The following is a 26,772-nucleotide window of genomic DNA, read 5'->3' on the forward strand; positions in this document are numbered from 1 at the left end:
TCATTTATTCTAAAAATACTATTATTCTAGCTACAAAATGTCCCTGTTTTGCTTTGTTTTGGTTCATTTTGTTAGAACAAACAGATGGAAATAGAAGAAGAAATAAAACACCAACGCATGTTATTTTTTTTCTATTATCTTTCACCAGCTTAGCTTTTACCATGTCAAGTGTTTGTTAGAAAAAAGAAGAAAATTGAAGATGAATGTGGTTGCACATTGCCCCAAAGAAATGCTAATTTGTAAGTTTTCTCATCAGATGGTAGCAGTCGCGAGACTTATGACAGGTGGTTGATTTTTTTTCTGCATGCATCTCCTGGTGAATTGAGGTGAGCGGGTTTTCTGCTTCTCTATGCAAATGTGTGCATGCCTACAGGCATTGCCACACATTGAGATTAAAAGGGTTTAGGGACGAGATTGACACGCACACTGTTGCTGTATGCAATGTGCTACCGGAAGCATGGTCACTCCTAACAAGATGTCAAACTTCACCCAAGCTTCAACCTCCCAGAGGCGAGTACTACTTTTCCCTCTTGAGACTTAAAGAAATGATTGGTGGTTCTGTAGGCTTTCTGTCTGCAGGGACACACACATGCACACGCACATGCACACACAGATTCTGACCGTCAGGGTCAACATGCAATTAAACCTCCGAGGAGCTCTCCAGTCTTACAAGGGTGCTAGACATGGAGACAAACTTGGCCAGCAAGAAAAGAGAGTTAACCCTAATATGAACTGAACATGTTGGTTCACCTGCCACTGTGCAGGGTGGCTTCATGGGAGCACCAGCCAATCTCTCACTTGCAGCAGCGATACATTGGAGTAGGTAGCTTCTGCTGTCACTCTGCCATCTCGGGGCTTTCTGACGAAATAGATGCTCAAAGTAATTATTTTAAAGACACGAATACCAGCTTCAAGATGTATGCACTCTTTTAACACTCAAGCTGACTAAAATTGGGCAGAAACTATAATGGCATTTTCACTGATGACTTGTTGTTCATTGCTCTCGTGACACATAAGTACCTCGGTCAGAGAAATGACGCAAGCATGAGAACATAATGTTATCCAATATTTCACGTCCCATTTGCACGACAGTGTTGCATTGTTTTTTGCGCTTTCGTTTAAAGAAAGTTTCGCATTTACTCGGCAATGTTTTGAAAACAATATCCATTTATGCAAAAACGCTAAAAACAAGGCGGTGAGCATGCCAGGCCACAAGTTGGCACTGGGCTCCTTGTACTGTTGTCATATAAACGGACCCCCACAAAGCAACAAAAGTTTTCTGTTTTCATGTGAAAATGTTGCGCGATAGCAGGTATACAGCCAAACCAGGTACGACTGGGAGAATTTGAGAGATTCATTTTCCTGAAAGGTCACTAATGATCGAAATCAGGGTTTTTCCAAAGCGTGGGAGGATGAGCCCCCGTTCACAATGTGCTGCTTCAATTTTCCCTCAGGTCCTCTTTTAAGTCCCTCTAACTTTCACCCACACGAAGTCGTAATTTTTGGTTGGATGAACTTCCTCATGTTTCTCTCATTATAGCCTGTTGGGATCCATACACAGCATTTTTTTTATTTTATTTATGCTTCTTAGACGAGTTTAATTATTTATATATATATATATATATGTATATGTGTGTGTCTGTGGTAAGACTTTCCATAACAAGTCATATAACTTGTGGAGGCTAGCAGCCCCATACTTTGAAAAGCTCTCATCTAAAGTAGAATTAGATGCTTGAGCTACCATCTTTAAAAAAAAAAAATCTAAAATCATCTTCATAAAGACTAGTTTGGGTCAAGTGGTCTTTTTAATTTCCTAGTCCTCTAAGCGCGTGTAAAAAAAAAAAAAAAAATGCTGAGTGCAAGATAGTAAAGGATGAAGCGCTATCTCATATTTAGCATACCATTATCAATTTGTATTCCACTCTATGGCAGCTAATTTGACTCCAGGGTAGAGGAGGGCTGAGAGGAAGCTGGGAGCAAGATAAGTATGCGGCAAGGTCGTTATTTCAAGGAGAATAAGTGGCATCACTGTCATTTATTCAGCCTGAAGTCGGCTATAAATGAGGATGTCATAATTGCGCCAGTTGTTTTTTTTTCTGGGTTTTTTCTTGCACCAATTGCTCATATCAATTTCACAAGTTAACCCGAGTAATCAGCTGGGAAAACCTCTCGCTCACAAACTCCTGTGCCCCGCTGACCTATCCATCGGTAAAGCAGTGAGGGCGGATTGCTTGCACAGTCAAATGCCACATGCCTTTTTCACGAGGTCCTTTGATTGGTTTAATCATTACAAGGATCACATTATCAGCATGTGATTATCCCCAGTGGGTCATGCATAATGCAAGTTCGCATTGCCATGAAAACATTTAATTGGTGTAAACAGGTTATATGAAACCTCATCATTTATAGTGGGCAGAGTGTTTGTTATGGAAAAGTGTAATACATGAACGATCAGTGTTCATCCAGGCACCTGTAAATACTGATTAAACTTTATGTCTACCACATAGTTAAATTGTAACCCGTCTAATATTGTTCGCCTACTTGAGTGTAACGAGATATGCGTGATTACATCTCTGAGCTGTAGTGCAATGAGTTGCATGCGATAGTCATTGTTGGCAATCGCAGTTTTTTACGTAAACAATCCTCATCCAACTGTGATGAGATACTCGCATTGGAAGCTATGTTAAATAAAGTGTGCAAAAAACACAACTACACATGGAGCGCGTGAGTAGAAAAGCCCGTCAGTGTAACATCACTGTCATTAACTCTACTCTGTCTCATAACCTGCAATATGGCTTTACAATAGAAGTGAATGGCAGTATAATTGCTATCACTCCATCTGTGCTTTCAGCTGTTGGGTAAACTTGGTATGTGCAAATGAGCTCCACTCTAACCTTGCGTATGAATGATTGATAACATTATTCACAGTTCAAACTGTATGCTCACAGTGAGACCTCACACTTTATTGCTCTTTACTTCTGCACATTAGGTTTGTCATCAGGAGAACATCCAATGTTAGATTTTCAGATTTCAGCTTAATTTCTACTTCGAGATTTGAAGAATCGAGAAATAAACTAGCTTTTACAACACATTGTGTTAAAAAAAAAAAAAAAAGTGACAGTTTTTTTTTTACTGCACAAATGAGCTCAGAGTTGATTGACTGTAAAGACCTGTCATTTATATTGGGGAGGAGCTGTCTGTATATGAACAGTGAAGTGGAGACCGGGCAAGTGAGGAGGACTGTAATGAGGCTTAAAAGAGAAAATGATCTGTCAAGGAGATATAAGAGGTGATTGGTTTGGCAAATTTATGAAGCGCATGACATTCTTAAGGGGCAGAAGCTCCCAATAAAACTGGAAACAACCTTCTTCTGACTGCACATGTGGAAAGAGACATGCATATTTAGATATGATCCCAAAAGGGCAAAACTGCAGCCGAGGCAAACATTTGAATAAAAAGGTTGCACAAGACAAAATGGTGTAAATGTAGACACAGTGCATCCTAACCTATGATTGAAGATTTTTCACTTGGAGTTGCAAAAAGAAAGACTTCTGTAAATATGTAAGTCCCATTCAATATCAGTATTTGTTATAATCTTTTTGTACAAATGTACAAATTAGGTTTTTTTTAAGTAATCATATCTAATATCTCAAAAAGAAAAGAAAAAACAAAACAAAGTATTTTATTTTTAACAAATGATGACAATGATTATTTGTCTGCTCAGTGCTGATGATCCACATGTTTGACTTGGCATATATTTGTCTTTATTTTATGTTGAGGTTTATTCACTCCTGGGACTAAGGGGATGGATGCAAGCAAGCAGATCTGGAAACATAATATTTTAAATGTGCTGTCATGATCTAAAGAGAGAAATAACCAGACACCTCGAGAATTTACAAGTTGCTCTATGTCTGTATACTGTCTTCTATATGTGTCAGATTCAGCACGTTCATGTTCACCAATGAATAAAAGATACCGATTTAACATTATTGATCTGAAACTTTAAGTATGTGTTGACAGGTTTGAAGGGTTAATAATGAGCTTCTCGAGAAGCAAGAGAGAAAAATAAATCAATATGTACTTTGAGAATGAGAGGAAAATCATGATGTTGAAAATATGTGACGATGGTGATACAGTAATGATGATAAAGACAATATTAATGAACGCAATTCATGGGATGAAGATGATTAGAAGGAACATTGTTGTTATTTCTCTGCAGGATTTCTCTTGTCTGTGTGGATGTTGAAAGCAAACATGGCTGTCGACGCCATCTGGTACCTCGTGGTATGTTGGGTGGATGGGGAGGGGTTCGTCATGCTGAATACTGAACTGTCTCAGGGAATTTCCTTTGTCATTTTAGCGGTAACAGTCTATCCAACAGTGAGTTCTCGCCTATTTTCCATCTGCGTGCATTTCCTCCCCAAGAACAAATTTCCAATTTCCCTTCATCCTCAGCCTGATGCTTGACATGTCAGCACTTTTAATGGATAGAGTGTTTCATTGGGTGGCGCGTGTACTGCGGGGCCTCACACACACACACGACTCAAAACTCTCGCTGGTATTTTGTTAATACTTCCCCTGTTTCTCAACCTGAAAAGGTTGCTTTGAAAAGCCGACCACATAATGTCTCCACACACCGTGGCTTGATCGAACTTTATGATACGCGGAATGTGGACATCTCCTCTCTTTGTGCGTGTATGTGGGATTATCGTTTTTATGAATATCTTTTGGGGGGGGGGGGGGGGGGGGGGGTTTCAATTACGTATGCAGATTCTGGGGCAATTTCATTCAAAGTCAGTCAAGATTTAATGGATTCATTTTATTAGCTTCCGACAAATTGCCTTTTTAGTGGGAAGAGTGTTTGCATTATTCATTTGTGAAAGAGCGGGCGTTCACGGGTTCACTTAGTTTCATTCCAGATGAGCTCAGCGATCAACCGTGGGACTTCGGAGTGACTCATCACAAAAAAGGATGATAAAACACTCTGGGTGAGATGAAGCCCATCTATCTGACCCCACGATCTCTTTGTCTTGGCTGTGTAGGTGATTCAGCGCAGGGAAGATGGCTCGGTCAACTTCTTCAGAGGATGGGAGTCCTATCGTGAGGGATTTGGCAAGATCACCGGGGAACACTGGCTGGGTAAGTGGAGCAGGTGTGTGTGTGTGTGTGTGCGTGTGTGTGTGTGTGAGTGCCTGTTTGGCAGTGTATGACTCACACGAGCGCGTTTGGGTCCTCTGAATCCCAGCCAAGGTAAATGCCCGGGAAGAAGACTTCACACAGTACGTCAGCTCTGGTCAAATAGCGCTTAAATCCTTTGATGACTTAAAAACTGTAAGTCACCGCCTCGGCATCGTCATGACAGCCGCAAGTGGCACGAGGTCCACTCTCAAAACGCAGGGAAAAGAAAAGATACTCAATGACAAAGTGAAACACCTCACCATGGCAGGTGATAAAGAGCCACCCGGAAAGAGCCAGGAAGAGATTAGATGCACTTGACCCTGCATATCATCAAGAATCCAGTAATGGCTGTTTTGCCGTGACAGTCAAAAGTGCTGCAGTAACGGTGACAAAGCATCTCGCTGCAAGTTGTGAGAGCTGTTTGTTCAGCACAACAGAATGACAAACATGAGCCAACAATGCAATGACAATATTTTTTTGTCAGTCGCATCACAAACATACAACAGTACAATTCTTCCCCCAAAAAAACTGTTTTATTTGTTGTTGGCAGCAGGACACATTACTCCTTGCCTCTACTTAAAAAAAAAAAATACAAATAAGACTGTGCCAACCACAGACTGAAGTCATCCTGATAAATGATCTTTTTTTAAAAGCCAAATTTGTCATTTTCAAACCTGTTCTCTATTAATAGTAACAAACTCGTTTCTTTTTTCCAGTATTTTTTTATCTCCATTTTTGTAGCATTCAATGTTCTGCTTTTCATATGCAAACTACTCAAAATAAGACTTTTACATAACACACTGGACTCAACCTCTGGTCTCCACAGGGTGGTGTCAAACTGCATTATCACAGCGCAGCAGCAGGACAAATCTCAGGATTCCTTTTCCAGGCATGATTTTTCTTTCCTTTTTCCTTTTATTTTTTATGTTTCAGTTTTCATCCTCCCAAACTTTTGCAATTTCTCTTCCGAGCTCAAGAAAGTGTCCGTTTTGTTTAAAGAGAGATTGATAGAGTCTGAAAAGAAATGTCTCATTATAGAATTTTAGCTTGAAAATTCAGAAAAACATAAGGGGAAAATCCTGAAAGGTGTTTCGACTATAAACTCTTCCAGCTGGTAGTTCAACTCTTTCATTCAGATAATCATCATCTGTGTGGGAGCTGAGTAATTGCTATTATACAGTAGCATGAATGAGCGCTATATTATTTCCAGCTATTTATATTCAATCCCTGATAGTACACAAACAAGCATTTTAAGGGGAAAAAAAGGTAAGAATCTCACAATAAGGATTTTCATAGGTGAGAGAACATAGCCACATGTTATAGTAGCCACCCTTCGAAACGCTGTCCCTTTTTATCCCTGATCCCAGAATCCTCAGACTTACTCCTCCTACTCACCACATGCTGTACAAACTGTGACTGCAATGTAATTCGTGGCTGACTCTCACAGTGAATCCGAGATGGCGACAGCACTCCGGCGCTCGTGAGATTCTGACTCGTAATGACTGACAACGTCAAGTAAAGTTGAAAACAGCTTGGCTTATGACCTCTATAGAAGTGAGCCAAAACCATCATCTGCAACAAATAATATTAATGTCTATACTTTTTTTTTTCTGAGAGTGGGATTTAGCATTAGTGTCGTTACACTAAAACAGCAATCCTTAGGAAAAAGCAGCACATTTGCAGAAATGCTGTTTTCTCAGAAATTGGGATTGTGTGCAGCCAAGTGCTAATGAGCACCGGCCGTGGTAAAGTCAGTGTGCATCTTTAAACCCTCTCATAACAGTTTGCTCAAGTTCAGACTGGTAGAGTAACTGGAGCTTGAAGAAGTCTATTTCTGTAAAAACACACACACACACACAAATACACACTTGGTCATGGTCAAGGTCAGGGACGTGCCGCCCCACAGCTGAGTTACTCTCCCATCAGCACACTAGATTAAAGCTCCCTCTCAAACACACACACACACACACACACACACACACACACACACACACACACACACACACACACACACACACACACACACACACACGGTCTTGTGAAGCAGTGCTCTAGACAGAATCTGTAGGCAGTGCTTGCTTATTAGTACGGACAAAAACTCACACATAGTCAAGGGTTGTGTCTCTTGTCGTGTCACTTTGTTGCAATCAAGCCACAGCTATGTTTCATTTACAGGAATTATTCCAATGACGGGAGCGGAATACAAATCAATTATTTTCTAGAACACACTCGACGACCTGACTCAGTTCAGATTTTAATGAAAACAAACGTATAACTGTTTGACTGATTCCTCTTTAAAAACATGCGTGCCATTAAGGCAAAATAGACTTTTTTTTTTCGGTATTTGTAAGCAGCGGTTTAGTTGCTCCACCGAGCATCGCGGAGATTAGCTGGTTACTTAGAGGAGGAGTTCCTGCTGACCTGCTTTACACCTTCAGCTCTTAGTAAGGTAATCCAGTTAATGTGCTCTTCTGTTGGCCACAAATCCATCCCAGATGCACTGGGGTGATTATTGTGAGATAAACAACAGTTGGTCCTGCGTGCCATTCCTGAGAGATTGAGCAAACTTGCTGTTCACCAGCAGTTCGAAATTCAACATTTAAATCCTGGTTGGTTTTTTTTTTGGGGGGGGGGGTGGTTTGGAAATCTTTCAGCCATCAGCTTCGTCTTTTTTCTGAAGATGCGGCCACGTTGTGCTGCAGGTGTTTCTGTCTAAGCAAACAGGAGACTTAACAAGCCCCCTGCCTTTTCCAGTCTCTGGACTTTGAACCACATGACGGCAAGCGGGGGTCAGTCCAGCATATGGTCCGTCTCCGAAACCGACAAATGGAGAAGCAGCGAGTACCAACATGAGGCGTTGATGCAACAGCAGTTCCAATCAAAGGCAGACCTTTGTGTGCTAATCTGGTTCCTTTTTGTGACATTTTATTTTAACGTAATTAAAACTGGCTTTATGTTGAGATTGCAGTAATTTTTTGAACTGATTGCTCAGATTTTAGAAAAATGCATAGTCTGTGCCACAACAAAGGAAAAAAAAATGGAATGGAATGTCTTTATTGTCGTTGTAACAGGTCCAACGAAATTGTTGGGTGCAGTACTCCTTAAATGCCGTTAACACACAAGTATAAAACAATGCACTCGATAAATAAAGTGCAGAATATAAATAAATAAATAAAATAAAGTGTTCAAAAAAAGCTTTAAAGTGTAAATCTAAAGGTGATTCTGCCACTATTTCACTGATCTGGCCGACTCAACTGGGCTGTATGTGACCCCTGAACTAAAATGAGTTTGACACTGCCATTTTAAAACCTAAAAGATGCATTTAAATACCTAAAAAAAATCTTGTAAAAGTTTCAGGGTAGTCTGAATGAGAGCAGTGAACTAGTGAAGGGACTGTGCAGGGCAAAGTGCCACCTGAAGGTAAGGAATGATTTACATGCTACTTTTATTTTATTTTATTTTTTTTTTCATTTTTCTACAGATTGTGCTTTTTATATTTTTTCCCACTAGTCTATTAATTGTGAGGTCAAATTATTATTTTAAGCCTTCAGCAAATTGTTTCCTTTATTTCTATTTAAGTGTACAACCTGGCTTCCTCTGGCCATCAGACATTAGTCACTGTAATTCATATTTCACAGTATGTAAATAGACTTTGCTACAGATCCTGAAGATATGTGTCTGCTCAGCTCCGAGCCTTTCGCCACCTGCATCCCTTATGTCCTTGCTCGCCTTAGAAATCCTTGTATATAGTTTATGGCGTTTGCAGAGTTTACGTGAATTAATGGAGATCTTGGTCTCTTTGCTGACCTGAGGCAATTACAGAGTGCAGCCCATAATAAAAAAAAACTAAAAAAAAAAACGTGGTTAGAGTGCCAGCTAGATGTCCCTATGGTATGCCGTAGAAACATGGGGGGAATATGGAAAGCTCGGGATTTAGCAGGCTGAATTTGAATGAGGCAGCCAGCTACTTTCAACCTTTCACAGTACCTTTGCTCATTCAGGTTCTGCTGTTGTCTCGTCACCCCCCATCATCGATTACCCTCAGGGCAAAAATGAAAAATGGATTCTTGCTTGCCTGTAGCTCAGAAAGAAAAAAAAAATCATTGCAGCGACTTCCTCTGGACCGATAATACTGCTCACCGCTACCACCCACTGCCTCTGAAACCGTGCTCATTTTTCAGTATCTTAACATGCTGCTAATTGTGACTTCTGTTTAATGTTCTCCTGCTCTTGTGATGAGAAGAACAACCACAGTGGAAAACAAAGAAAAGGAGAGGAAGGAGGTCAGCGTCTAATCTTGCTTTCTTCTTGAAAGAGGCCACCTACACTGCTTCAAACATTTTTTCTCACTGATATGCGTGTGCGGTATTATCACATTGAGATCTGTAAGCCCACAAAGATTAACCATATCTTTAATTCATGTGTAAACCTCACAGAAAATAGACTAGGTTTAAAAGAATTGTAAAGATATATTTTCACTGTTGGTCGAAGTGCCTACAAATCCTAAAGTTTAATTTGCAAGTGGCTCCATTTTCAGAAATGAGTTCATTTAATATCTACCGTTAGTGTCTCATTTCCTAGTTGTGATTCAAGACAATATACAGTACTATTTAACGACCAGTGTCTAATTTGTATAGTCTATCAGTTTGTGTTGCATTTGCTTGATTCTTTACTTTGTTTTAATTTGAAATTTTGTAATATCTTCATTTTAAAGCAAGAAATGTAGCTATTTTTTTTGGGCCTGTGGCTACACAAAAGACAATTCTTTGTGTGTACTATGTGTCATAGTGAAAACTAATATATTGCTGAATAACCTCCCAAAGGAGGAGATATAAAGAGTCTAAAACTGGGTCAAGGCAGTTCCATTGTCACCATCCAATCTATTAGACACCTGGTCGCAGAGGCTGATGTGGACTTGTCTACCTGTAATATAGGTCTTGAAACAGTTTAATGCAGTCCCAATGAGACTAACCTACTTTTCCAGATGGCCTATTGCAGTAATAGAACTCGGTGGGTTGTATTGAAAGCGCCACTTGAATCCACTCGAAAAAGAATAGAGAAATCATTGTCCTATTCACATCTTCTTTTTTTTTTTCTATCTATTTGAAATGAAGCAATGGTTCATTCTCGTGTAGAATGTGTTAGAGGTTTTAACTTGAGTTTTTGGGAAGGTTATTGGAGCAAAATGAATGTAAAAATCTATAATTACACGTATTTTCTTTATGTGAAAGTTAGTTTGGAGCAGCAGTGTCAAATTCATTCTAGTTCAGAGGCCACATAAAGCCCCATATCATCATTAGTGAGCAGGACTAGTAAAATAGTGCCATATTTAAATGTACACAAAAGGTGTTTTTTGTTTGTTTGTTTTTTGGGGGGGGGGTTTTTTGTGGCGCAGATTGTACTTGATGAAAACATTTATATTTTCTCAAATCCAAACAATTACTCTCACAAATGACTGCAATACCAACATAGGCCAATTTGAATGGTGCAAAACACAGTGAGATGTCCACAAAACGTCCCCTATTGTTATTACATTAAGCATGTTTTTGACACCCATGTTTTAGAGCAAGGGCGGAAAGCTCATTTTGGCTCACGGCCCCCTTTTGTTGTCAACAAGCGCCGATCAGTGATAAGATCCAGGCCAAAGCACATATCATATTTTGACTCTATTTTTCTCCAAGTACCTTTTTTCCTTAAGTACCCGAGATTTATTTCTCAAAATGTGCACTCTGAAACCCCCTGTGCCACCGTGTTTCTCTTCAGACCTGCTGTCATTTCTCAGATTGTAAGGTTCGTGGAGCCTCGAGCGTTTTGCGTGCATCTTACACTTCAGTCCTGCAGGGTCTCGATAAATCCCTGCATGCACAGGGAGGACATGCAAACTGCACACAAAACAATTGGCAGACTTTGAGGTAAGAGTACTAACTATGACATTAACTTGAAGCCCTTGTTTTCTCCGTTTTTCTCAACAGTTCATTTGCTAGTCAACGAATTATGATTAACGCTTCATGAAAAAGTGCAAAAGATGTTTTCTTGGTAAAACTCACACATTGCAAGGTCAAATTGAGTCCTCTGATGGATGAGTTCGCTCAATATGATCATGCGACATAGTGTCAGAATCCATTCAAAGAGATTACCTAATATTCAAACTGATTGATATTCAATGCATTGACGGATTATATTTTTTTCTTATTAAATGTAATCTTGATTAGAATCTTGGGGCGTATTATAATTCCCTGATGTGGCCATGACATTCCGAGCCTTTCAATGAAACCTTTTACTATTCCTTCAAAAGGAGCCTGCGGCGTTGCTTCTTTGAGCACCTTGAATGCCGCATAACATGTTAAACAGCACCTGAGTCACTCAGCCAATGACCTGGTCTGCAGGCTGAAGAAGTAAAGTGCGGTCTTATGGCCACGTCTCTTGATGTCCACTGTGAAGGCTGTAAACCAAAGGAGACTTACTTGTATTTGGATTTTTTCAGCAATTGAAAGGAATGAAATAATTCCTTTGGCTCACCTCATTTTAAGGATAACAAAGAAGCAGCATTCCGTTGTATTAATCCGAGGAGCATAAGCAGCTTAATCTATGCTTCTAAACATTTTTTTTTTTGAATTTACAGCTAAACAAATGCATATGTAATTCTGATTGAAAAGTATATAGAAAAAAATGTTCCCCGTTTAAGTCTAAAAATAGTACTCAACTGAGCAGTCCTTTGATATGTCGTGTTCACCATGCAAAGCAAACATGTAGCTTATAATCACGATATTGATATAAGAAAGCGCATACGTTTTTTTCAGATACAGAAGACCAGCACATGCATTTCAGGTTAATCCACAGCTCCAAAATTTCCCTAAGTATTGTAATTGTGTGTTCTTTTGTATATAGTTAACTGAGACCTTCTTTACGTGGCAATGTTTCAAGAGAAAACGTTTTTAGAATAACCCATCAGAAAAATTTTTTTAAAGGGTTTTGTTTACATGGAAAAAGCAGAAATCGATAGTTATCATCTTGGGCCATGGGTTGATGTTGTTTGATTTTGGAATGAAACTACACGCAAATGCGTGCAAAGAATGGTTTAGAGTGGTTGTGTTATGCATGTGCTGTAGCAGTGTTTCCAAAAATGTTGCTGTTCCTTCATTTTCGCAAAGTTCCTTCTTGAAAGCAGTTTACAAGGAGTTACGTTTTCACTGGCTCTGAGTACCGCTGTCTTGTAAACGGACACCTAAAATGCAACGGAAGTTTTCCATTTTGACGTGTTGTCATGTTAACAGGGCTTGAGTTAGGCTTCAGCGCTCCAAAACATAAAATAAAGAGATATGGTAAATGGACTACACTTGTATAGCGTTTGTCAACTGCTTGAGGGTCTTAAAGCGCTTTACATCTTTAATCTCATCCACACATTCATACACCTTCAGAGCAATTTGGGTGGAGATGGGAATCGAACCTGCAAACTGACCGCTCTACCAATCAAGCCATGCCGCGCCATTGATTATCGGTTTTAAACACATATTCAATACAATGGGACTATCGGAGTGATTCCTAAGACAGCACTGACATAGTAGGAGAAGCTTATTTACCCTTCTTTTTGTTTTGTTTTTTACAGTCTTTTTATTTCAAGGTCAAGCCGAGCTTCACGTTGCAGTTCACATTTTTTCAAAATCCCTTTGAGAGACTATAAACTGTTCTAAATCTCACTTTCAGTTTTGAATACACTGGAAGTTTTCTGCAGTTATCAGAGGAGTGCTTCTCTGCATGGGAACCGACAGGGATGATGCTATTCGAGCACTTGCGAAGATCCACCAGTTGGGTTTCTCAGAGTTCACTGACATCTATGCCCTTGATGAATCTTGGCTCACTGGGCGAGAAAACCAGCATGCTGATCCTCACTCTCGTTTTCATTCTGAGTCAAGTAAACGTGCCAAGAATGCACCCTGGACCTGCCTGATATCTGCTTGGTTTTATCCTCCCAAGAAGTGAAGTGCATATCAGAGCCGGTCTATCAGAGAAATTAGGGAGGGAGAGGCAAAATGTGCTTTTCTATCAGTGAAAGTTAGTTTATTGATATAACCGTGCGAAATCAAATATGTTGCCCTCACCTTCAAGCTCTTTCCATTAACAGTAAGCCATTTTATCCACCGCGGGAGTTTTTCTCCTTTATTCCAGCCGGTGTTTACATCATGCCTCAAGCCTGTGGGAGGGAGGCGATGCAGTGGTTGGCTGCCCAGATAGCCGGCATGAAGCTGAAACACCCAAACTGTGTTCTCATTATTTCGGGGGATTTTAACCGAGTAAAGCTCAGCCAGGAACTGCACAAATCCAGACAATATATTAAGCATCCCATGGGCAACACACTGTCATGCAGTATTAAAGGATGCTTTCTGCTCTTTTCTTGCAGCTTTTGGATCCTCATCGCTCACATTCTCCCGGTTTAAAAAAAAAAAAAGAAGAGAAATATGCATCGACTCCAGTAAACACTGTTGAAAAATTGGCCCGATTGAACTTCCTGACACAGTGACATTTTTAGGTGGAGAGGAGCAGATAGAAAACATATGTTCTCATTTATAGTGCATCCATAAAAAAACTGTTTTACTACCCAAAGAGAGGCAGCTTTATTAGGAAAAGGGTGACATGCACAGCAGTGGAAAAGAAATTGGGGCACTCAAAACTCATGACACAGCCAGCAAATTCCAACTTGTTCGTCCTCACCCTCCGTGAGAGGAGCCGCGGGCTCGTGATGACCAACTGGGTCCTGCACAGATCTTCACCAGATCACTGGGTTCGTGTGAAGTCCTCTGTTGCTTCAAATCTTCCACAATCTCACCAAAGTCTATGACCTTGCATCACAGGGGCAGTGATAACATGTCTGTTTTATTCACGAGTCGGGTCACACTCTTCTTTGAAAAAGTGGCGTTGACTCAACCAAAGCACATCACAAGGTTTTCTCGATCTAATGGGGTCGTCTTTGTAGCACGGTATCCGCTTCGGTATGCAAATACTCTTTGAATTAGCCCTTGCGTTACACATCAACCGTCCGCCAGTTTTCCACCTTTGCCTTTGGAGCATCAACTCCCTCAAAGACAGGAGGGAGAAAGAGAGGCCACAAAAGTTCTCTCTTACTGCGTTTCCCCCAAATCACTGCTGCTTTGGTCCTTTTACCATCAGCTACCAAGGCCACTGTTTTTATTTTCACACCATTGTGGCTTTCGTGACATTGTCTAGGTTCTGGCAGAGCTTTGTTAAAAAAAAAAGAAAAAAAATCTCTATTGTAAGGTAGACTTTTGCAGAGGAGGTTTTACTCCACTTGTTAGAAACACCAGTGCCAAACAGACCTTTTCCTTCCTCCCTTTCCCTTCCTAAATCTTTTGTTGTTGTTGTGTTGGACTGGCAACCTGTAGAGCGTGTACCCAACACTATTTAGCCAAGTGGGTTTGTCCCCAGCACTGTGTGACCCGAAGTCGGATGAAGCAATTCTTTTGCATCTGACCCATCCTATTTATAGTCGAGCCTAATTACAGAGGAGTGGTTCTTTGACGCGAGGCCTGACCCCGGGGAGCAGTCAGGGGTTTAGAGGGCTTGTTCAAGGGCTGGCGGCAATGGTGATAAGAGAGACGATGAGTAGTTGCTTTGACTTCCCCCTCCTCAATCTCTTCCTCAGATTCCAAATAGCAAACTTACGATCGCAACTTTACTTTGTATGCACTAATTTACGAGTGAATTGTCATAAAGTATTATTAATAAAGCTGAAAGTCAGTTTATCTCATCTTTTCAGGGTTGAGAATAACTGTTTTTGACTACAAAAAAGTAAAGGATGCTTTTCCAATAGGAAGCCTGGAAAAGATCCATGTCAGGGCTTGTACAACACTTGTGCTGGGAAACATGCTTGCAGAACCCTTTATGATGGGTTTGCATTATTTACGTCTTCCCTTCTGGTCAGTGCCTCCGATTAAAGGTCTGGAAAGGGGGCTCTTTATACACTCATCTCCTCCCTATGGATTTATAACCATTACCGCCCACCCTAACAGACACCATCTCCAGCGTTTCCCTGGGGAGATTCTGTCAGCCCTGTCACAATATTGTTCTCTTCTGAAAAAGATCAGGCACAATAAAGCACATGTAGCCCTTATGGATTGTTTTAATCTAAGACAAAAATGCTAATACAGTTACTCAGCTGTTTAATAACCCAGCTGTAGGAGATGTGAGCCGAAAATAAGCTTTATTAAATTCCCTTTTCTTTTCTTTTTTTAAAGCAATACGACCGCCTGAGGCAGCGGGAACTAAAGTGGATAAAAATGTTATGGATCGTGTCCTTGTTCTGATGACAGTTTATGTCATTTCTCATAGAAAGAGATGCAAATTAGATGCTGCAAAGATAGACTTCAGAGCAGTAGTGATTGCAGCGTGTTATTGTTTCCACATCAGAATTTGGCTTGGGGATTGCATTTTTTTTCTGGGGGGTGGCAACATATTTCCAGTGTACCGTAGGTATCTGAATACAGCACAAGAAGTGCGTGGGAGATAGAGTGGGTACAAAATAAAGAAATGCTAAACCGAAACTAAGTTGGGAAGATGTTTTCCTATCTAGACGTTCATACTGAACTCATTTCCTGGTGTTAAATGTGCACAGTTCTCTCTCTTTTATTTCTGTGCTCTAGATAACAGTCATAATGTGTCTCAAAATCATATGTACTCTTTTACTCTGCAATGGCTTTTATTCTGTACAAGACATCCAACTTACTTTGCAGCCAAAAGCCAGTTTAGGCCTGGCTGCAAAGTAAAAAAGTCAAATTATTGCCTCCATATTATTATTTACTGAGGCCCCTTTTGCACTGTCATTTGTTATTGTCCTCGTAGAGTTTTGTTCCCAACAACACCCAAAACACCCCTCCTTGACCTTTAAATAGAATAATAAATCTATATTTATTAATGCTTCTGCATTAGATGTATGGAGCGCATCATGTCAAAGCATGCGGACATATTTGGATGTGATTACTTTTGCTCATCATCATGTGTCTAGTATAAAAGGCAAAACAATTGACGTGATTTCTCTATTATAACACCTCAGCACCACCATACAGCAGATTAATTTTCCTCTTCGAATACTGAATGATTCTCTTTTACTAAGGATGCCCAGAGCATGCCATATCATCATATTTTTTAGATGGTCCTCATCATTGCAAGCAGGGAAACAGTGTAATAAGAGCCACACGGCTCGAATGCTCTGCCTGGAAGCCGTCCTCTATCTGATGAGCGCCTTGTTGTGATCTAACATTCATCGGCTGACTGCCTCATTAAAGATACACTCACAGCTGGTATCGAGAAGAGAGAGAACAGTCTTTGCAGAGTCTGCCACTAAAGTCGCACGAAATATACTGCATGGAATAAAATAGTGGCGATATCCACTTTCCATGCAACTCACCTTTCACGGCCAGGTCTCAAGCAAGTGCTATAATTGAGCGCTTTGCCCGCCCTGAATATTGTGGGCTCGTGTGATTATAGGGAGGAGAGTCAAAACGAATAAGACATCTGCATATTTGTGTGCATTTACGCAAAAATTGAGAGCGCAGATAGAAGCCATGTAGACGGATGACTATAATTTAAAGATGGGCGTTTTGCAGACTTGGCTCTCTCCATCAGTTGTAAGTGAGTGATGGCCACTTCACGTCTAAAGGTCAGCTTGAAAAGGAGAAAAAAAAAAAAAGTGAAGAGAGATAACTGTATAGTGGCAGACAGAAAATATATGCTAGAGCAAACTATCACTTAAAAAAAAAAAGAAATTACAAGAACTTCTCTGTGTAACAATGAAAGCAGGGAAAAATTTGGCGTCAAACACGCCCACGCCCATCTGCACTCACACACACACACACACACACATGGTAAGCCAGTAGGTATACTGTGTAAGTGCCAAGGATGCCCGTTGTCTTTCGTCTGCCGCTTCATTCCCAATATTTCTCCTCTCTATCTTTACGTATCTTTCACCGTGGCAGGATTCCCTACCCATGTTCCTCAGATCAATGTGAAACCGCAGAGTCTGTGGCAATTAACTCCCAGCCTGTAGAACTACTCAGAGCTCAGAGAGGCAGAGGAGCCAGACACAGCGGGGAATCCCATTCATCTTCAGATAGGCTAGAACACACTGTCCACAGTCTCTCATAACACACACACATACACATACTGCTGTGATTGAACCCATAGATTCTACATTAAAAGAAAGTATATCTTTTTTGTTCCCGATATGTATATCTAAATTGTTGACGAAGATTTCATTAATATTAACTCACACGGCTTTTCATCGTCAATTTTATTGTCAATTCTACAACATGTACGGATCATAGTGATGACGGACCCAATAAACACAAACAAATATCTGTTGAGAAAATGGCCGAACTGATTTTTTTATATTTTATAGCTCCCTTCCCGGGTGTTACTGTCCACAAAGTCTCATGTTGTGAAGACGAAAGCGATGATAGTTTAGCAACAGCTTGGTGTTTGCAAATTATAGGACACAACCTCAAATAATGAGAAAGATCATATTCATGTGGTGATATAACCCAAACCTCTGCAAAGAAATTACACCGTCTCACATTTCTGCCACCGGTGCGGGCTGAACTGGAATGGTCTAGTTTTGCTCTGAGATGGCTGTGTTGTTTGTGGCTCGATATAAAGAAAAAAACTGAATTCATTTAAAAATCATCCGCCGTTGTTAAAAATTCATTAAAGCGCCTGTTTCATGTTATAGACAACAATGTATGGTCCATCTTTCATAACGACCACGTACACAAAGTGGGGAAACCAATCTAATGATAGGCATGCGAGTTTAAATATTCATAATCATCCTCAGAATCACATCACTTAAATATGTTGCATGCATTTCAACCCCACCAATAATAAGTGATTGGAACCCTTTAGACATTGGTCTTTCTTTCTTTCTTTCTTTCTTTCTTTCTTTCTTTCTTTCTTTCTTTCTTTCTTTCTTTCTTTCTTTCTTTCTTTCTTTCTTTCTTTCTTTCTTTCTTTCTCTTTCTTTCTTTTTGTAGTGGGAATGTTATGGACTACTTGGAACCAGCAGATGGCAGTAGTGCAACTTCACAGATGCCAACTGCCATTGAATCCAAGTGAAGAAGAAGGGAAACAGTTATCAGGGACGAAAAAGCTGCTAATAACAGAGAGAGAGAGGGAAACAGTCGTAAGGGACAACGAGAGCTGTGGGAAACGATGTAGATAGATAAGAAACCAGCAGATGGCGGTAATGCAACTTTATGGATGCAAACTGCCCTTAAAGCCAAAAAGAAGAACAGAATAAATGATTTGACATGAAAAGAAGCAGACATTCACAAACTGGCATTACAACTGCAAATTCTTTAGGCTCATGTACATGACAGAGTCTCAGATGAAAATGCAGAATTTTTGTGTTTTCGTGTCAGAACAGCTTTGCGTTTATGCAACAACATTTTGAAAACTGTGATTTTTTTTCTGTAAGGCCACTACTGTGGGTGCTGTTTTGTTTTTTTTTGTTGTTTTTTTTTTGGGGGGGGGTTTGTAATGCAACCGCACACGCTTGTGTGCATAGAACAGTACGTTATAGACATTAAGAAATGAGAGTACATGGACTTTCGTAACAATAGCCGACTAAGTCGGATTGCTATTATGGGTGATACAGCCATTCTGGAGGCCGCCATTGTTGTTATTGTCCATCTACTCACGCATGTGCAAAAGAACTTTGAGTTGAAACTGTCCTACCTGCTATACCACCCTCACATTTCGCAATGCAATAATTGAGTCTGCATTGTTAACTTATGTAACTACCCCTGTTTTCCATCCCTCCTAATCTTGTATTTTCTCCCTCCACAAGCCCATGCATATACATATTCCCCGCGTATTTATTCTTCCACAGCTTGCCTCGATCACAATGCAACATCCTGGAGCTTGTATTTGTATTCTTGTCACTGTGTAAAAAATCTAAAGAGGACTATCTACAAAGAGAACTCAAATCAAAGAACATCACAATTCCCAGGAGGACGATGGCTCATTTTGCTTTTCTTCAGTGAGGTTTCTTTTCTTTTCTGCACTTATTTTTGTGCAGCCGAAATAAGCAGGGGAAATTTGCTGCAGCTTGGAAAGAATTAAGGGTCGTGAATTGGGAAGAGAAATTTGATAATCCCGTTAGGGACTATTCAGAAATATCAACCTCTTCTCCACCTTTCGTTGTCCGCCGATTAGACTGAAAGTATATCTGTTGTGAGACACAGATGAGAGGAGAAATCCACATCTAAAACCTCCTGCAGTATTGCTTTGACCCCTCCGAGAGTCCATCTGTGAAAATCTGCCAAACACTGCAATCATTTGTTGCAGCGTCTTCTCTCAGCTTGGCAGCAAAACCACTGACAGCAGCAAGGTGAGGGGTCAGTACGTCTTGCCACTCACAGGTTAGTGGACTGAGGGCCATGGATTGCTGATCGATTGTACTCGGGGAGATGCGCTACTTCTTTTTTTAGCGCTGCAAAAAAAAAAAGCTTGAAAATGTGAATTCTTTCAAGGTTTCAGTGTTTGATGAACCATCTGACCACAAGAATAAACATCAAAATAGGCACTTTATATGCATTAGTTGTATTTTGAGTTTGATCATATTTTCATGAGGATTTAGACAAAAGCCATAATAACACTGAGCCCATGAGATCATTGCAAGGAGACTAACATCAGCCATAAAGCCATGCGATCAGGGTGAGTTTGTAAAAATGTGTATAATGCAGCAGCTATAGGAGAAGTGTTATTGACATTTTACTGTATTTTTCAAAAAGTGTCATTAAAATTGGCTTGATGTTGAGATTGTAGCCATTTTTGCTAGTTTTTTTTTTTTTTTTTGGTGAGAAATTATCTGCATTTTCATCATGTAAATTCTCCCTTCAAACAAAGAAAAACTTTCACGTTTAACCTTAAAGGTAATTATGTCACTATTTTACCAGTCCGGTCCACTCAAGATCAACCCCCATACTAAAATGAGTTTGATACTCCCGATTAAGAAACTCGAAAACTCGAGTGTCTGTTAACTCAAATGGTTAACAGATACTTGATTGATAGGGAAAACTACCAGCTTCACAGTTTTCCAGTGTCCATTGTTATACAACTGGTGAAGGCACAAAATAATATACAGGGATATTAATAGAGTTGGACAGAGTGGATGGGTGAGACGATGAATAGAGATCAATGGGGTACCAGAAGAAAGAAACAGATGACAGACATTGGCGAGGATTTGTTAGTGATTAGGAAGTTAGAGAGCAGTGTTTAAGGAAGAAACAGTCCAATATGTTGTCAATTTGAACCCCTGACTGAAAGAGGGAATGAGAACTGTACTTTCTGATGCTATTTAAATTTTATATAAATGCACATTGTTATAGGGGGTGTTTTGATTCATGTAATTTGCATATACATGTATGTGCATATAACTATGCAACAGATACCAAAGGATGCACAATGGGCATACGAGGCTGACATCACTGACACAATATGCATGTTGCATTCTTTATTTTTCATAGCAGGCACATGTTGCCCATGTTGTCCACCTCCCAGTCCACCCCTGATTCTCTCGGTTCCTGCTTCAGAGAGTGAATAGCCTCATTATTCCACCAGTCGATTGCCATCCATCTTCATGTGTTGCTTACATCGTTTCATAAAAACTCCTTATCGCGTTGCTGTGAGAACTCGTCATTCCCTGTGCGTCACATAATTGGCGCCATAACCACATCAAGAGAGTTATGGACATTTAATTTTTTTTTCCTTGCAATGTAATTCTCCATTTGTCTAGTCTATAATGCGGAACTCGTCATAAGATGATTTGTTTTGCCCGAGGAAGCCAATACAAAATTCAGAAGCCTGCACATTGTTTACAGCAGATGACATTTAACTCCTCTAAAAATACAAGTTGTCAGGTTGCATATGTTTCAGCATATCAGCGTGCTTTTAAAACGACTGCAAGATGGTTATCCGGTAACCTTTTTTGGCAAATCATTAATCGTCTGTATATTCATGCCAACACTGTTTCATGGCGTGTTAAGGCAAATTTGAAGCACACAAATGGCGCTTCACTTGAAAAATGAGCTGCGTTCAGTCACATTTTTCCAATCTTAAAACACTTTTGAATTACATTCTAGGATAAAAATTTCGAGGTATTTCGATAGCTGATGTTCAGGGGTTAACTTAACTTTGTCACTATTATCTCCTGAATACGTTTGTGTTGTAGCACATGCGTTAAAGTAGCTCATATAGCGTAATCCCTGCAGCCTCTGGTGTTATCATTACAGGTCTGGTGGATTAGCTGGTGATAAACGAAGCAGAAAACCAAAGCATAGTCATTTTTACATCTGGTAAATCAGTTATGTACACATACTTTACACAAAATTAATTACACTGGCCTACTATACTTTTATTGCACATACTTCACAGTTGTTAAGAAAACAGCTTTCGAACCTGTGAACATAATGATCTCATTTGACTGAGCAGGTTGAGTAACATATTTTATCTACTTAACTCTACAGAATTATAAGGTATTCATGGTAATTTCCTCGTAATGCCTGAATTTGCATGCTATTTACAATGCAACAACATAAAATTCCATATGTGAGCGATCTTTCGTGGCAAAATTACCACATTCTAACTGACAGGGATTTAAAAAAAAAAAATGCTTATTGGGATCACCTCGAGATGACCCCAATATCAGGAAAGCAATTGTTCTTTAGGGTATTGTGAGGCTTTTTTATATGGTCACAGTCTGCTCGTGTGGCTTTCACTGCCTTACTTTGGAAATTTCCTTCCTCCAGCCGTCCTCACTGATAATTATAATGCAGAAAACCCATTTCGCGTTGTAGTACAACCGCAGCAGTTTGTGAACACTGTATTTAATTCTTCACCATGACAGTGTACACTTCTTAAAAGTGTTTTAGCAACAGTGCGTCATTGAATTGCTGACATAATAACTGGCTCCACGTGAAAGCAGCTTTATGAAGCTTATGTAGTTCTTTGGTCTCCGACTATTCATTCCACACAAAGTAAAGTCCTTGGGAATGTACAATACCATGCTCTCCAAATACATGCACTGCGCTGGAGAAATGATGGCTGTCTGAGGTCATTGACTAGTGATTCCATGGGTGGGTGTACTGTATGGACGCTACGCATTGTCTCTGCTGTGGCCTTGCATGTTCTCATTGAGATGAATGAGTTTCAAACAAATCAATGCATCACACTCATAAAAAAAAAAATCTCTTTCGCCATTGGATTTTGCTTTACGGGTACAATTTATCGTATTTTGCTTGGGATTCAAGAAACAAACAAAAATACACATCTACCTTAAATTTCTCATTCAATCACTGGTTTCACAGCCCAATACCACTGCCACAGCTTCTTCTTTGGTTGACTCGGCGGAGAATAGATTACAATGCCATCATCTAGTAGCTAAAGTTGAAATATTTCCACTTTTCTTTGGAAAAGTGGAGTTCAATCAACTTGTAACTGTTGAGTGTTTGATGCTGACGTTGGATGTCTGAGCGAGACTGAAATTGAATACAAAAAAAAAAGGTAGCTCTCACACTTCTCACTGCACATAAATGTATTTGGTGCTATATGTTTTTTTATTTATTTAATAGTTCAGAATGACATCTGACTTCATGCATATTTATTAGCAGGAATATGCACATTTATATTTAATTAAATAAATATCCCTTATGTATAAATGTGAGCACGAGTTCCGTGACTGTTCTGCATTTACAGAACAAAAGGCAATGGAGACAGATTATTCTGCTGGGAAACCTTATGAAAGAGCACGACTGTATGTGATAGGAGAACATACAAGGATTTCACAGATGACCAGCCAACACGGGGGAACTGATTGTGATTAGTGGGGAACTCAGCTGTGTGAATGTACAAGGGATATTTCTTATGATACCCTATCCCACATGACAAAGAGAAATATAAACTACAATCCACTGCAATCTATTATTTACAACGCATGCAAGTGTTTTCAGTTAAAGCTCCTCCAATACTGCATTCATATCCGATCAATTATTTAACAGTGAGATTCCCCCTCGGTGAGTCTGACACACTGATGTGGACCGTCCGGGGAGCCAGTCATCTGAGGCCTTGCCAATCAGCCCAATACTGACACAATGATGCCTTGGCCTTCTCGCTCTGCCTCTGCTTCCTCCAGGAGGGTCTGCCGTCTGTGATTGGTGCTGCTGTACCCTGGCAGACACTCCATCTACAGCAGATTGCGGCGCTGGAGTGGAGATAGCTGCAATTTGCAGCAATTCTCCCAGTAATTCCGATATGTATGAGGGCGAGAGCAATGGGGCCTCTCGGCGTACAGGTGTATTCCCACGAACTCGCACTTGCGTCTGGACCACGCTGCACGGCGCCTTTTTTAAGGGATTGGGGATTGTATCTTCACTGAGATGTTAAAACTTTATGACAAGAATCTGCTTGTGAAGTAATGTTGAATGAGCACAGATGGGACATTGAAAATTTGATTGAGGAATGACTGAACAGATTTCCTAATGACGACGAGCAAAAAGCCTTGATAGCAACAACCATGCTCCTCAATGTGAATTCTCATTGGCGGTCAGAGGCAGTGCAAGCCAAAAAAACATATTCCGAGCTAAATTATAAGCACACATTTATACAGGATTGCATCAATGGCATGGACACCTTGTGAATAAGGCTCTAAATAAAGGGCGCGGCCATGGCAACCGTGAAAAGCATGTTTCTCTCACTGAATTAAACATATGTCTGACACCCTTGCCCTGTTATCTCATCATTAACTCATGAGTTGAGCTTAGCAGCGTTTCTGCAACGGTAGCTCATTCATAGCTTATTATAGCCTATATTCTTTTCATGCAATCAGGCCCCTTCCTTTGGCCCAATTTATGGATTTTTCACGGCACTGTTTTTTTAATTCTTTTTTTTCCATTGGCCAAGTGGCCAGAAATGGCCTGTTTGTTGTCGGTAAATAGTCTTGGAAGGAGCGTGTCATGACTCCTCAAATCGTCATTGAATTCTAACGATGCTCAGAGCTTAATTAGCGGTGAACTTGTAGCAACCTCATTACAAGCAAACAGTGCTGGAGGGTCTGAAAATGTGTGGCCCCGTTGGACAATCTTCTCCTTCCGAAGCCCCTCATTACTCTGACCCTGGAATCAGAGAGGGGTTTAGGAACACCATCCCGCTGACCTTGCCTTTACCCATAATGGTGTCATGTGGCTACGATCAAAGTCTTCATGGCATTTCACTGTTCTGCTCCATGTTCATCACGCCTTGCTGCATGGCCATTGTCCCTCCCCGTTTCCCTCTCTGACGATTTCTCCCCCCCCCCCCCCCCCACTCATTCCACACATTCGCTCTGCTTACTTGGATTCGCTGCTCGGACTGAATCCATTTCACTTTCTTCCAAAAAGGATCAGAGCGATGTATGACGGTTTTCATCTGCCCGTCCGAGCTCTGTCTGAATTCTGTTTACCAAATCCCGGATTTTCTGTGTCGATACATTTGAAGAGCAGGTTGATTAAAATGGACATGCTGACAGTTTACACAACGGGAGGAAAAGCGTGAAGCGGGTGGCTTCTTTTGAGTGAGATGAAGCCAAAATAGGAATCCCACCATGCCGAGATGAAAAAAAAATCAATCTTGATTTAATAAATATATTCAATTTTGTCCATGCAAACATTTACTAATTAATAATAAACAGCACACTTACCAAGGCTTCGGGTACTTGGGATTAATGGTGCAACATAAGAAGTTAAAGGACAATCAAAATGCTCAGAGTTCAGCAAGGTCAGAAGGATTCTTTTGGCCCAGTAATGTGTGTATAATTTAATGCTAATCTATCCCAAAATATTTTATGCACGGCTAAAACTGACATGTTTTTTTTTCTCACCACATCTTGCTAATGAAATACCAGTGTTTTATTACAGTAGATCTATCGAGCATATTTTTAATGAGAACTGATTTTTTCTTGGGGTCAATGGGTATTTTAACTCCTTTGGGATTGCGTTCCAATGTATTTATGCATGCTCGGCATTGTTCGGGTTTGTTTTTGTGTTTTTGAGTTTCCCCCGTCTTACAGACGGAACGCAGTTGTACTTTAGGTATACGTACGGAGACAAATGTATTTAATTTACTATCCACCTTCTAGGATAATTGTGTCTTCTGCTGTTAAACCTTGAAGCCTGGCGTCTGTGGGAATGCTGCATACCCAGTGCATCCTCGTGCCATCTGTTGCCAGTCCTTCCCGTCAAGCCGGGGTTGCTCGGCTCATTTTGTTTTACCTGAGAGCACCTCTAAATATTAATGTGGTCTTCTCCCTGAATTACAGCCTTGAAGGCCTGCCAAATCTCTCAGCATTTGTCTACCTGCCTCACTCTCTTCCTTCTACCTTCCCCCCCTGTGTCTCCCTTCACCACTCTTGGCTCACTCTTTCCACCCCGAAGGTTAATTTCTGATGATATCAGATGTGATGGGTTGTTGGCTCTCATTCTTCTCTCTCATGATTTTATGACTCTAATCCTGCCACTTGAGCAAAATCGCCTCCTTTATTTTGCCCAGTGGATGGCATTTGGAAGCATTTAGTTTCACAAAGGCATGAGGTTGAAAGCAAACTGAAATTTGATACTGACGTCTATCTGGGGCGATCTTGCGTCAGAAAAATTAATCTTATGTGACACCAGCTAACACTGGAATCAGTATGACTTTACAGATTTGCATTTATAGTACCGGGTGCTGTCTTACCTATTCCTTCTTAATGGCTAAAAAAAAAATAATAATAATCTAATATAAACAAGCTATTTGACTTGGTTGTTGCAGTTAGGCCTTTTGAGGTTTTCTCCTTGGCACATTGCTGTTTTGGAACAAAATCTGAAATGGAATGACATTTAGATCCCTTACAGACAAATTATGCTCCTGAAATGCTTTCAAAAAGACACAAATAATAAGTTCCAAAGTTAAGTACACTGAGGAATCTGAGCCAAATGAACAAATTGCACAGCAACAAAGACAATGTACGTCTCTTTTCTGGTGATTTCCTTCCATTTCGTTATTTGAAGTTAGTGACTAAATTTGACCTATAAATTACACTAAAATTATTCTTACAATGTTTAACATGGTCTATTTCAACTGAGGTTGATAAATAAACATCTTTATCAAATTTAGTGGCTCCATGGGAATGATCATCATTTTAATAAGTAATATTGTACATTCCCTATGCTCTCAAACCTAAGTTGTTCAGATTTTAATACAAATCCTTTCTAATGTAAGACTCAACATCTGCTTTGTCCTGTGGGGGAAAAAATGTTTCATTAGGAATTATCATTTAACATTTTTCGGAATGTAGCAAATAGAGGTCTATAATTATTTCTGATTGTGATAATCATGTTTATCCAACTAATCTATTAAATGTCTATACCATCAAAGTGCCTGTGATGGATTTAGATATTTGTCATTGTTTGATTTTATTGCGTTTGTGACATGCTTCCCATCTGCGATTACGCTCAACTTGGATAGATGTAAAACATATTTTCATATTCTGCTCCATGCTCTCTTTTATGTGCATGGACA

The 26,772-nt window shown here is 40.1% G+C and overlaps 1 protein-coding gene across 1 annotated transcript in view; it reads left to right on the top strand.

Annotated features, from left to right (window-relative positions):
* fibcd1b (fibrinogen C domain containing 1b) overlaps positions 1–26,772 on the top strand; it is a gene marked incomplete at both ends in the record, with an annotated part of 123,115 nt that overhangs the window by 78,771 nt on the left and 17,572 nt on the right. The window contains one exon of the mRNA XM_080510101.1: positions 5,043–5,139. Coding sequence (XP_080366227.1) covers positions 5,043–5,139 — 97 coding nt within the window. The remainder of the gene's footprint in view (positions 1–5,042; positions 5,140–26,772) is intronic.

Source organism: Blennius ocellaris, assembly GCF_963422515.1.
Source record: "Blennius ocellaris genome assembly, chromosome: 15".
In the NCBI taxonomy this organism is placed as follows: domain Eukaryota; kingdom Metazoa; phylum Chordata; class Actinopteri; order Blenniiformes; family Blenniidae; genus Blennius; species Blennius ocellaris.